Raw genomic sequence first — 13,794 nt, 5'->3', positions numbered from 1 at the left:
TTTGTGACGTGTTGAAGTTGTGTTTGAACTGAGAACGTGGCAGGGGTGTGCACTGTCCCCCTTGCAAAATCATCTGTCTGTGAGCATAGTTGTGTATCAGGTGACAGCAGGGGGAGATTTATCTCTGGCTTCACACAAGTTTCACTTAAGTAAAAGCTCTGTGTTGCTCAAGAAGCTAATATGAACTCTGCTGGCAGAGACTGACTCAGGAGATATGGTAATTCAGATATTTGTAGTTTCTGGACACGTACCATTCCCCCTCATTCCTCATGAGATTTGTTAACAAGCTGTATCATCCAAGTAGTAAGCAGGTGTTAGGCACTTTGAATCTGTCTTTCACCAAAACCTCACTGCCCTGGCTTACAGGACTGCTGTAATCCATGTCTGCAGCAGACTGATTTTATGTAGACTGCTTGAACACTATTGAAACAAAATCCTACTGACCAGATTCAGTAATGTGTTGCTTAGCAATGCTGCAGTGCCTTTCATCTGAGCATCTCAGTTGTTTACAAACAATTAATTAAAGCCTCTAAGTCCCTGTTACGCAGGTATGGTGGTATCAATTTCCATTTTTATTTTCTCCGAAGTAGAGAGATTTTGAACAGATGTTTTCAGGCTTGGACTCTGAACAGGAGGTTTAGCTGTCTAAACCTGAATTTAAGTGTGTTTTAAGTCACCCAGGCTTGAGAACTTTGGACCTTTCTCAAGAGATCTCAGAATCTTACACTAGTCATAGAAATAAAATCTGAGTTTTATATGCTGAGATTGTTTTATGTATATAGCTTTGATATTTCTGTGTTTTGTGCTCAAGATTTCACTTCATTACCAAAAAACAGATCTTCTATTCAATAACCTTCATTGATAATTTCCACCCAGAATCCAAGCAAATAACTCATCTCATGAATTTGCAGGATCCCACTTTGCAGGAGTTGGAGAGCAATTTTATCATACAGCAAAAGCTGGTGGAAGCTGCAAAGAAACTGGCTAGTGAGCCAGACCTCTGCAAAAACGTGAAGAAGAAAAGAAAGCAGGAGTATGCTGATGCTGTAAAAAAGCTGCAAGAAATAGAAAATTCCATAAATGAGTACAGAATCAAGTGTGGCAAAAAACCAACCCAGAAATCAACTCTTACTTTACCAGGTAAATGAGAGCATTCTGATGAAAACAGAGGAAAAAAAAAAAAAAGTGATTTGGCTCACTTAAAAGTTTTGTTTACATCTCCTCTATATTATTTTTATCTTCTTCATGGCAGTTAAGTAAGAAAAGGAGAGGTGCAATTGCTGCATCTGATATAAGTGCACTGCTTATAGGCTGAGGGCAGAATAAGCTGCAGTTTTAGGAACAAGTGGAGACATGTTCCAGCACCAGGTACAGACTGAAGGTGCCACACTTAGAAAGGCTGGCAGGAGCATCGCGACTGAAACCGGTGTGGTGTCTGAATTCATAGTGTATTGCGGGCAGTTGTATGTCTGAGCTGCCACATGTAAGATCTCTCTCCCTTTCCTTCCACAAGGCTGCAGTTCCAGCAAAAATATAGAGTGTGTGAGCTTTTCTACGAGATCAAGGAAAAAAAGGATTACAGACTTTGTTTCGTGATTAAAAATTACTGATTTCCAGGAAGACATAAGCAAAGTTCAAGAGTTTATGAACGCAAATAGAGACGAGCATTTTTGACTAAATGCATTTGCCATTGATTAACATAGTGAAAGCGTATACCCTTGGCCCCTCCATTCTGAAAGTGTGATTCTTCCCAGGGGAGGTGAGATTCTTGCTGCTTTGTAGGATAAAGCGTGGAAACTTGGTAGTATCCAAGCCAATTGAAGGAGTTCGGGAGTTGTAAAAGCTCATAGGTATTGCAGGCTCTTGTAGTTTCCACAGTGATTAACAGTTTTAGGACATGGGAGAAGGAAAACATCTGTGGAAAATATATATGAATAATTGTTAATATTTAATTGCTTTATTTTTTCCCCTTTGTCCCAGAGGAAATGCTGTTTTGTGAGGTTAGTGGGGTTTTTCCTGGGAATTGCAGGGTGGGAAAGAAAATGCAAGAATTTTCTGCTGTTTATATTGATATCCTCTTACTGACCCTTGAGATGAGACCTCTTGCCAACATGTATTTTCCCTGGAGGAGGCTCTTCTCCTGTGCATTGCCACATTTCTGTTGGGAAAACCTTTGCCGTGTCCCATTCCTGTTGAGAGCTTGGTTTGGATTCTTACCCAACATGAACCACAGCAGCACTGGGCTATCCATCATCACAAAGTGCTTATTCTGAAAGGTTGATGATTGCTGTTTAATGTGGCCCAGCTAGTTCCTGATCGACAGAGATGAGGAAAACATCTGTTTTTCCAGTCTCTTGCTCACGAACCTGGATACTAATTGTAGACAGTCCTGTATTACCTGGGACATGTGATGTGTAATAACGACCAGGAAGCTACTGAAGGCCCATGAGCATCAAGAGCCCCGTGAGGCAGCATCCGTGCACAGTCACTATTGTTTGTTGCAGGCAGTTTTTTGTCCTTTTGTGCAAACAAGCAACTTAGGAGTTGGTCCATCATTTAGCCCATCATTCTGCAATATTTGATATGTGACATCCTTGTTTATTGTCTGGGAAGGTGGACACAGCCAGAAGGGACTAGACTCTGTGTCTCGGAGGGTCTCCCTGCAGGTAGGGACTGTAAGAGAGCAAAGATTAGCCAGCAATAAGTTAGCTGTGTTCCCTTCCAGTTCTTGACTCTTTCCCTGCAGCATGTATTTGTTCATCCGAAGCACAACTGTTGTCTGCTTCAGTAGTTGATTTTGTGTAAGCTTTTCACCATCACTGATGGTACTCTCGGTCTCAATGTACAGGGTTTCAGAAGGCTGAGCAGTGATGAGTCACTTGTGTCTGTCAATTTGCAGAATGACCGTTGGAAAGAACATGTTCAATAGTAACATTGATTTATTGAATCAAACCATAGTTATTTCCATCCCAGCCCCCGAGGCATGGGAGGTGAAGGACATACTGGACCATCTCCTGCTCTTCATGTTCCACTCCCATTTCCTTTGCTTCCTCTGTAGCCCACAGTTTCTTCCACTTTCGCAGGGAATTGCACAGATAGAGAATTTAAATTCAGAGCTCCCCCGTATATCAGCATTGCACACCCAACGTGAATCCAGCAGCATAGCTTTAGACTGGCTTTTTTTCCCCCCGAATCCAGCAGCATAGCTTTAGACTGGCTTTTTTTCCCCCCCTGGGTAGATGTGTTTTTCCTCCTTGCACTGGGCCCAGTTCCATATTTCACCAACATGTGGTCAAATTCATGTGAATTAACTCCCCTGAAGCTTTTTCCCAGTGTCGGGTTGCAAGCAGAGCTGCAACCCATCCTCAGTGGTCTGACAAGTCTCCTCAGGGCAGGGGCCAGCCCTGATGTTTTGCTCTTCTTGAAAAGCTGCTCTATTTAACAAATTCTTGTAACCAGGTCTTTCCTCGCAGCAAACTGCGACAGCAAGGGAGCAATGTATGTTGCACGTGCTCATGATGGAAGAAGCAGGTGTCATATACAAAGTGGCTGCCACTGTCTTTTCTTGCTTGCTTTCCATCGTGTGGAGGTTCCTGTAGACTTTTTACCCCACCAGTGCTGTGTCTTGCCAGAAATGGCCTAGGAACAGACTTTTCTCTGGGTTAATTATTTCTAGTGCTCCTTTTTATCACCAGCCTAATTTCTCTGCTGCTGCTGGTCTGTTCTAAAGCTTAGCAAGGACAGAATGTTTCTGAGCAAGTGGTAGTGTGTAGTATCAAGATGAGAGGACAGGCAAATGCAGGCAAATGAATAAATAACAAAATGTAAAAGAAACAGGAAAAAATTGGAATGTGCATACAACAGTTGCTGGAATTTGCAGTAACTTGATTGAAATCAGTGGATATTCTGGATTGATACTGATTTAATTGAAACAGAGTTTGTATGCTGATGAAACATTCAAAAGTGAATGCCAAATTTCAAAAGGCATTTTGTACCTACCTGGTGGGATTTGAGGTGTACCTAGAGATTAGATGCTAGCAGCCAAGATGTACATGTCTGTAGGCTCCTGGCTCCTACTGAAGCACTAAAACACCCTGTGAGATCTGCTAGAAGCTGGGTGGAAAACACCTTTGTAAATCTTGGCCTGATTCCTGCTGCAGCTGAAAAAAATCTCCTTTGGTAATTACATAGGTAGCTTGCTGAACTGCAGCAAACACAACTAGGTCATGATACACTCCAAAGCAGGACTGTCTTCAAGTTGTTGAGGGCTAAAGCATACAGATTGCAGCATTACAAGTAGCAGCTAGCTGGCTCTGAAGCTGTAGGAAATAAACTGGATGTGATATTTGGAAATTGATGTTGGCTCTCCTATGCTTAAAGTGCTTGTTTTTGTTCACAGATGATATAATTCCATCTGAGAGCAGCTCCCTGTCTGATACAACCACCTATGACGATGGTATGTTGCTTATCCTTTTCTTCCTATGGAGTGTGCCTGTTCAGAGACATTTCTTTGACTTAATGTCCTTTAGCCTACTATTTTAGTGGCTTTCGATCACAAAATACTTCATAGCAGAGGAAAAAAGAGCTTAATCGGGAATGTATTTCCTCGTAGTGAGTTAATTATTGAAAGTTTCTGCTCTGTGAGCAGATCCAAGTTGCCTTTAGAGAAGGTGGTTGGTTTTAACATGAGCAGCCTGCAAGCTGAGCACGCTGTGGATGGCCAGAGGTGTATGGGTAGCTGGAGAACTTACGAGCTGGGAGGGTCTGCCCAGCCCTTCTGTCCTCACAGCTACTATAAAACTTATAAGAAAGTAGAATAATCACAGATATTAACGATCTGTTTACGTTTATCTGTTACCTAGTGAACTTGCATCTTGCATGGCTCTGGTGTTTGCTCAGCTTACTCATTTCACACACACACCCACAGACACACACATTCACACCCTGTTCCACAAGGTAGAAGGGACTTGGCTTGCCTCTCCCTTAAACTGGATAATCACCATTTGGGGACAAACATTATCTAAATTATTACTCACTTTTCAGTTAGGGCCTGATTCTGATCTCACTTGTCCCAGTTTTAGACTTGTATAATCCATCTGGTGCTTTAAAATGGAGTTACACCTGGTTCCTACTTGTACAAGTAGAAGTAGAGCCAGGCCTTTGCCTTGTGAACGTGTCCTCTGTGAGGCTCGTCCTGCATTCATATGTATTAGTTGGAGTTTCCTGTTGGCTCTGATGGGACCTGGGTTGTGCCCTAAGCAAAGTGAGAACCAGGATCAAACCAGCGTCTTCCTAGTTGCCTTCAGCCAAATGTGTCTGTCAGCCGTCTTTGCTCATTCAGTTGCTTTTGAAGTCAGTCCCTTCTAGGTTGTATTTCAAAACTAATTCTTAAAATGTCATTTTCAAGTCAAGAGCTGGAAGGTGAGGGAGAGGAACTGGCCTTTGCAGAGGCTGAGCTTGCCTGCTTGGCTCTGGGAAAGGTTGTGCTGCAAACAGGTGTTTTCCCAAGGAAGTTCCACTTTGCAATCTGGCACAGCCCCAAGCTGTGTGTAACCTCCGTAAGAGTTGGTGCTGCTGAGATCTGTGTGAGCCTCTGTGATATCCTGTCTGCATGGAGGAGAGCTTGGTGCAGGCAGGAGAGCCTTTCTAAACTCGTAGATTTGCATACAGGGCAAAAATATCAAGGATTTTGCTAACAAAATACATATTCCTTTCCAACAGTCAGTGAATCGCTTCCTGTGCCAGCACAGAGACCCAGCTCTGCGCAGCTTTCTCCAAGGCTTCCTCCACCAAAGTCCCTCGGGGTGGAAAGAATTCATCTCAGAAAGTCATCCATAAACGAGCAGCTCTCGGAAACCAGACACTCCAGGTAGGGCCCGTCTCGCTGCTGCCGTGCTCTCCGCCTTGCTGGCATGAGCTCCGTCTTGCCCCTGCCATGACTCCTGTTACTAGAGGCGCTCCAGCGGAGCCTGCTGCCTTCATGCTCCTCTCCGATTACAGGATTTGGTGATGGGAGCTAAATTTCCTGTTCAGTAACAAAAGTGTGTATAAGTACATATAAGTAGTTGTCACGGTCTCTGAAATTGTAGGGGAGTGTAGTCTTTGTGAAGAGGTTCAAGACGGGTGAGAAATTTAATAGTAAGGGCTGTATTTAAGGGATTGCTCTCGCCCACCAGTATTGTCGTCCTTTGTTTCTGTGGTTTGTTTTCAGTATTAATTAAAGAACTTGTAGCTTTCCTGATGACTGTGTTTAATGGCTTCAGATAACACTAAACCATACCCATCCCTCCTGATGGTATCAATGTTTCAGCAGGTACATTGTCAAAGCGTACAGAATTCCTAATGGACAACTCTGTGTAAGAGCAGAGTTATTGGGATTCAACCAGCTACCATCAGCAGTGCCAGCTGCAGTCCCTGCCTGATGTTCCTGTATGTAACCATGGGATTTGGGCACTTTCTGAGCTAGAACAACAGTTCCATGGAGCGCACTGGTAGCAGTAGCTCTGCTGATGGTTGTGTGACCATGTTATATGGGTCTGGTGCTAGTTGTTCTTGGTGTAAGAATTCCCAGTGATCTTGATACTTCTTGGCCTGTGCCTTGTATGAGCAGGCTGTTGAAGGCATGCTTCAAAATGTTTTAAAAGTTTTGAGCAATGTCATGTCATTGTGTGCTTCTCATCTCTTCCTCAAGATAAGCAGAACACTCCTCCACATGAAGTTCAGGGGTTGAATTATAGCCATATATAACCATTTATCTGTGATGTGCTTCACTTAAAAACCCGATTCCTTTGCTTTTACCTGCTCTCTCTTGTCTGCTTCATACTTTTGTCCTTTGGCAGCAGCTTTTCCTACTAGTCATCCTGTGAGGATGCCCCTTGAACTACAAGAAGGGGTTGTATTTTTCTTCATGTTTAACAATTCTGTTCTTTATACGGGGAAACAGATCCAGTTATGCCCTTGACGAAAAGCAAGATGAAAAGGAAAAAAAAATTGTTAGCAAGACATTTTGGCTTATACCCTTACCTGTTTTTTCTGCCCTTTGTTTTGTCTCTTCAAGACTTAGGGTGCATGTATTCTGTGTGCTGCGACTTGCATGGCATTTAACCTAGCTGGGGTTGTCCCCTTCATTACAGGGACCCGCTTTCGACTCACAGCAGTCCTTACCGAACACTGGACCGGCCGCCCCAGCCCCACGGAGGGAGAAGCATGCCTACCACACCCGTACTCACACGCAATGCCTACAGTAGCAGCCACTTACAGTAAGGGGACTTTGTTTTAAAGTGTCTATCTTAGCAGAAGGATAAAAGCAGATGCAGTTTTCTCTACCACAGGGTCAGGCTCTAAAAATGCTTTTTCTTGGATATTGGAGGCACAGGGTTAATATTGGCCACCATCTCTGGCACAGTTCTGCACCAGCTTTGTGACATGCGAATGAGAGCATTTATGTGAGCACAAACCCTGTCTGGGCAAATAGCAGCACACACAAGTGGGTGTCTGAAAAACTAGGAGCGAAATGGAAGCTGGCACACAAATATTGCTCATCTGATCATGAAAGACTACAGGAGAAGAGTTGCTTCCAGATAGGCACCTATAGGGAGTTTTAACAAGTAATGCATATTCAAACAGTTTCTGTAGAATACTTATAAGATAGCCAGAATTTATTTTAAACTTCCTTTGTAGCCTTGTTTTCTAACAAAGTGATGCTTACAAAATTGTATTGTCTGTCAGCTGGTGGTCTCCCCACAAAAACTTGATCACAAGCTGACAGATGTCTCCTGTGGATTACATTCCTACAAGCCCCCTGAAAAAGTGGCCGGATAGAGGAGAGAGATCCCAATTAGTGCCCTTACTATGGGAAGAGAGCTGTAATGTGAGCTCACCTGAATTATTAGACAGCTGAGAATCCATGCTGGGTAAGGAGAGATGCTATAAATCTTACAATGTTATCAAGAACTCATGGTTTATTTGTCTGGGGTAGTGCGTCCTTGAGAGAGAGCCACAGGAAACCCGTCTTCCTGTGTTCTGCTCCTCGCTCAGTTACATGAGTAAACTTCACCTCCTTAAAAACTGATGGGTGCCCTCCTGTAAATTATTACAAAATGTGAGTGTTTGAGCTTTGCTGCATGTATCCCTGTCACAAATTAACCTTGCTCACCATGATACATTTTTATGAGATATCTCCTCCTGTTGCAGCAAATTTAAAATTCAGCCAAGCTGAATTTCTTGCAGTGCAGGTGTCCTATGTGGAAAGATAAGACTGGGTTTGTATTGTGCTTTGACTGGGGAGGCAGCATGCCTGACTTGCCATGCGTGCTCTCTCCAACTCTATGTTTGTGTGTGACTGCCTTTAACCAACCTACATCTGTGTTGTTTCAGGCCAGATGTTTCCCCGCACCATTGCCGGCAGCGCAGTGGAAGTCTGGAATCCCAAACCCACCTGCTGTCTGAGACTCCTGCTGAAAAGTCAGCCTTCACCCTCTCAAAGTCCCAGCGAAGCAGTAGCACAGAGATCCTTGATGATGGATCATCCTACACTAGCCAGTCAAGTGCAGAATATTACTGCGTGACGCCTACTCCCAATCCCTACTATACTACTCAGACGCTTGACAACAGGACCAGGGGTCGAAGACGGTCAAAGAAACAAAACATTTCTGCTGCAAATTCAGGAAGTATGCCAAATCTTGCCCAGAAGGATGTCCGCAATGGTGTTTACCACAAAAGTCAGGAGCAGCCTTCCTCTAGTTACTATATTTCTGGATATTCCCCATACACCGAATCTGACGTTTATTACAATGGAGGATATGTTTATGAGAGTGATACGGAAGGACAGTACAGTGTCAATCCTTCCTATCGCTCATCGGCACATTACGGATACGACCGTTACAGGGAATTCAGGTCTTACCATGAGGATGAAGTGGACAGAGTACCGCACAACCCATACGCAACCCTAAGGCTTCCAAGGAAGCAAGTTGCTAAAACGGAGCATATAACCAAAAACATTCACAAGGCCTTAGTAGCAGAACATCTCCGTGGTTGGTACCAACGTGCCTCCAGCCAAAAGGAACAGAGTCATAGCCTGCAGGCAGGCTTTGAGTCTGACAGAGGATCTCAAAGGAGTTTGGGCTTTGCTGGTCTGCAGGTGCCGTGCTCTCCTAGCAGTCGGGTGTCGTCTTTCTCTTCGGGTAATGTCTGATTTCTTCTATGCCGAGTGTTTTTGTAAGTCCCTGCTGTGCAGCAAATTCTGCCCCCCTCCTCTGCCTCAGTGAAGTCAGCAGACGCAAGTCTAGAGCTCTGTCTTGGAAAGGTAGATGAGGAGCTGAATAGGATCTTGTTGTTCTGTGCTTGGGAAGAAAGAATTGCTTTTGTTGCCCTCTCCTGTGGGTAAAGCTGCGTTTTACTCTTTAAAAGCACAGTAGTCCAAAGAAGCACAAAGAGCCATATGGGTTTCAAACAGGAGTGTTTATCAGCTAGAAGCAAGGCGCAAAACTTTATGCCATGTAAATGCAGTTACCGTGATGGCTTCCAAAATACAGTACAGTGAGCATCACTGGCTGGGTCAGAAAGTCTTTTTAAGGAGATTCCCTGGCTCCAAAACACCACCCTGCACAGTGTTTTCCTCCCTACAGGGCTTGTAAATCACATTGTGTTTGCATTGTCTGCTTGTGTGTCCTGCAGAATCCTGTAGAGATCGCTAATGAGAATTGTCTCATTTGTCTCAGCTGATTTATCTGGAGAAAGAGCTAATTTGCTGTAATTTTTTTTTAATTCCAGCATCTTCTGCAAATGCTTCTGGGAACTGGCGAAACCCGCTTGCACTGGGACTTTCAGACTATGATACGTTGTCTCATTCCTCTTATACCAGCTGTTACGGGAATGTTTATGGTAACCTTCCTTTGCAGAGCAGGTGAGTAGAGTACATCAAGATTTTCTGCCCTTCCTGCATTTCACAGGCTGTTAAAACTTCTGAGAAAATCAATTTGATTTCAGAAGGCCAGGATGCAGAGTAATTACTGACTCTGAGAGCAAGTCTTCTCTGTGTGGAGTAGATCAGGTGTACCACCGCGAACTGTACCCCTGATATTCGAGGAAGGGGGGAAGCAGTCATAGTGCAGGATGAACTCATTTGTTGCACAGCCTTTTCCTCTGGCTGATGCTGGAACCATTGAAGATCTTGCACTCGCTGGTAGCTGCGATGCTCAGAGCAGTGTTGCGGGTAGAGCACCCGCCGAGCCCAGTCCCTCTCACCCCCTGTGACAGGACATCTCTCCTGCCCCCCATCAGCAGTCTGGTAGGATGCAGTCCTCGTGTGTTTCTGAAGCTGTAGTCTCTGTGCTGATAAACTTTGGGGATAAAGAAGGAAAGTCAACCCCTCTCTTCAACCTCATGTCTGAGTGCTGGCGTTCAAAGGTGGTACCGCATCTGCCGAGCGCATCTCACTTGGCAGAGCTTGACCCAGGACCGAGGTGGGACGTGCTGCTGTTTGCAGAGCTGCCCTGCTCGTGGGGCTCTCCCGAGGACTGTGGGGAGCCCAGCGTCTGCTCTGGCCTTGCAGAAAACCCTGCAGTGTTCTCGCTGCTTCTGCTCGGTGTTTCTGGTCTCTTCCCCCTGCTATCATGCTCCAGCAGTTATCAGTGAGGACAGAGACCTCCTGCCCAGGGGAATGACTCTGACCACACAAATGCTGCCCCGTTTAAGTACGCTTATGCTAAGCGTAGCCAGCCGTAGTAAGAAACCCACGTTTGTGCCTCCTGCTTTGTGGGTTGCAGTTCCTGTTTGCTGCCAGGCTGACTTGTGTGAAATTAATGAATTTTTAATTTTGTTTGTTTTAAAATAAATGCAAGTGTAAGAGAAGATGTAAAAGCTTCTGCTAGATCCTTGTTTCTAAGCTAAATGACATGGGCTTTCTTATTGCAGTGATGTTAAAGATCTGCAGTAACAGTGTTTAAAAATAGTTTCTACTCATTTCTTAACTTCCTGTAATTGGGCTTTGAAAACTACTAATTTTGGCAGCTTTATGTAAATGAGCTATTAATTTTCTATATTCTGAATCACTTGTCTGATCATTCATCTGTTTTATTTTCTATTTTAATGTGACTATGGCAAATGAGCAATCGATACACCCTACAGTCTTGACAATTCTGAGCAGCTGAGATCTGGTTGCAGACAATTTTTATTAATTACAGCAAGAAAACGGGGTTTGTGTTTGGATCCAAATTATGCCTGGGTGCACTCACAGTAACCAGCATTACTTCAAGCCCAGGGGAGTTGTGTGAGCTTGTGCAGCACTTGGGGGTCTGGGGAAGACCCTCAGCTTTTGCTCATCCCTGATGCCGTGTCTCTCTTGCAGAGTGTATGCGGAGACGAGCCAGCTGGGTGGTGATGATGAGAGCCGGTTGGAAGAAGACTTGCACAGCAACGAGCAGAGGTTGTTCTGGCACGAGGATTCAAAGCCTGGGACACTGGTGTAGACCGCCTGCAGCCCTGCATTTGTACCCCTGCGTGCCTTGCACAAAACGCTGTGACTCTGAGGCAGATCTCGGGTGGAACTTCCAAACCGAACAAAAAAAAGGAAGCAGGCTGTTTTGCTGGGAAAGATTAAATTCAGCATGAAGAGGGACTGTAGCAAAATGACAAAATCTTAACCACGAATGGCGTTTCTTTTTGAGTCCAGATAGCCTACACGAGCAAGGGCAAGCCACCGTTTAATCTATGACTAGATGCAGCACTTGGTTGAAGTATTTATATTTAGCAAGCACTTTTTTGGAAGATTGGAAGGTGTTGAAGGCAAACCTCAGAGGAAAAAAAAAATGTGAAAAGGAGACTCTTGTGGAAAAACCAGGAATTCTAGGAGCACAATTCTGATGTCTGAAAGAAGAAGAAATGAAAATTTATTCTGCCATGGCTTATGATGACCTGGAAGGACTTTCATAAGCTTATGAAGGATAGATACTGTGTGTGTGAGTGACGCAAAGGGTGACTTAATCAGTATTGGAACATTACTTGAAGGAAGGCTGGATTATTTTTTTTTATTATGGAGGTTTGAATGAGTTTATCCAGTTTTTGGGGTGTTGCTAAGAGTGTTTGTTAGCACCACAAGCAAGTTCTGGAAAGAAAAGAATTTACTGACACAATATGTCATGTAAAACTATAGGCGGTTGTGGATTTTGGAAACAGACGCAGTAAACTTTGAACTCTCTTTTCCACGATAAAGTATAATTAATAATCTCCCATTTAATGACCTTTCCATGGTACAACTTCACTGTGCAGAGAAGTAGGCAAATTTTCATGGTGGCTGCACAGTGACCCCCGTTTGGGTGACGATTACATCTTGCTCTGCCACACTGAATTGAGGATGGGCAGTGGGGAGCTCCAGTGATCACACCACAAGCAGTTTGATTGTAATGGCCAGTATTTTAAGGTGGATGCAAACAGCCAAGTGGGTGCCTTAAGATGAGGGGCATTAGGATTGTACCGCGAGTCATCTGAACTGCCAGGTGCATTGCAAAGTCACTAAGTGACAGAACAGCATTTTCACAAAACCGTTTGTGTAGGAAAAAAGTGCGACTGCAGTCTTGATCTAAGAGGGATTAAACCTACCTCACGTCATCCATCTGTAGGAACAAATTGGCATGGGTTGTCTTGCGCGATTTCCAACGACTCGTTTGCATATGGTAAAGTCTCTCTCGTTTCTCAGCTGTACTGTGCTTCAGGATTCCGTAAATGGTGCTCTTTTTTTTTTCTTTTATACAAAGGATTAGTTACTCCTTGTTCATATTGTGAATAGAAAGGTTTCTGATAAACTTTTTTGACGTTTTTTACCAATATTCCAGAGCATGTAATATATACAGAAGGACACACTTGTTAAGCTGGTACTTAGTCGTTTGTATTATTAGAGTCGCGATTTGGAATTAAACGAACAAAAACGAAATAAAAATAACTTATTTCCTTGGTTTTGCATATTTGTATAGCCTTCTAGAAATGCGAAAGCTCTTTTTGCTTATTCTTTTACTACTTCTGAATTTTTTAGACCTATTATTTTGTATAGGTCAATAAACTAAAACGTGTGCTACCAAAACCACTTCAGCATTCTTCGTGTTTCTACTCGAGTGCTTGGAAAAGTGCAGTGTGTGCTATTTCAGGGCTTTTAAAGTAAAAGAGTAAATGTGATGGTCTGATTTCTTTTGGCCTGTGGTGTTAGGTTGGGTGCAGAGGGTTGGTGGCCTCGGCTGGGGAGAGCTTGGCCCAGGGCAGTTCAGGCCCTCCCAAAACATGTCTGTAAGAGAATTTCCGATGATGCAAGGGGAGGGAGGAGTGGTGCTCGGTGCCTTTGCAGGGGCCCCTCTGGCACAGCTGCCCCAATTCGGTGCCTTTGCAGGGGCCCCTCTGGCACAGCTGCCCCAAGGGAGCTGAGAGGGGCTCATCCAGCATCCCCACAGCAGGGTTGCTATCCTGGACCTGCTGCCCAGCCTCAGCCCAGCAGTGATGCACAGAGGTGGCCTCATGTTTCTGAAAATACTTCTTGCTTATTCTTGCACCTAAAAATTGCTGCAGCCCTTCCCATTTGGAGCATGGCTCTTGGGGTCTGTGTTGCTCATCTGGTCTTTTGAGTTTGTGCCCTCGGAGATGCCCACCTTTCTGGGAGAGCGACTTAGCTTCTGGATGTACAACTGCTTTTGCACCCTGGTCACCAAGCAGTTGAGGTTATTCAGCCTCACTCTCCTATATTCAGAGTTATTTGTAATTTCCTACTTTCTGTGGAATCTGTAAGCTTCACCACCACTGAATTTTATTCTT

General features: G+C 44.2%; 1 protein-coding gene across 8 annotated transcripts in view; it reads left to right on the top strand.

The window, feature by feature from the left end:
- The window catches only part of FRMD4B (FERM domain containing 4B), an 85,925-nt gene extending 72,846 nt beyond the window's left edge, over positions 1-13,079 (top strand). For 7 of the 8 annotated variants that reach the window (XM_074836003.1, XM_074836001.1, XM_074836007.1 and 4 more), the window contains 7 exons: positions 912-1,140; positions 4,400-4,456; positions 5,722-5,869; positions 7,134-7,259; positions 8,377-9,182; positions 9,772-9,904; positions 11,348-13,079. In XM_074836003.1, coding sequence (XP_074692104.1) covers positions 912-1,140; positions 4,400-4,456; positions 5,722-5,869; positions 7,134-7,259; positions 8,377-9,182; positions 9,772-9,904; positions 11,348-11,468 — 1,620 coding nt within the window. In that variant the 3' untranslated portion in view covers positions 11,469-13,079. Of the gene's footprint in view, positions 1-911; positions 1,141-4,399; positions 4,457-5,721; positions 5,870-7,133; positions 7,260-8,376; positions 9,183-9,771; positions 9,905-9,987 lie in introns of all 8 variants that reach the window. The other variant, XM_074836002.1, reaches the window with a different exon arrangement.
- Positions 13,080-13,794: the final 715 nt, after the last annotated feature.

The sequence above is a fragment of the Strix aluco genome, chromosome 11, assembly GCF_031877795.1.
Source record: "Strix aluco isolate bStrAlu1 chromosome 11, bStrAlu1.hap1, whole genome shotgun sequence".
Lineage (NCBI taxonomy): Eukaryota > Metazoa > Chordata > Aves > Strigiformes > Strigidae > Strix > Strix aluco.
This window is presented reverse-complemented; position numbering and strand designations above follow the sequence as displayed.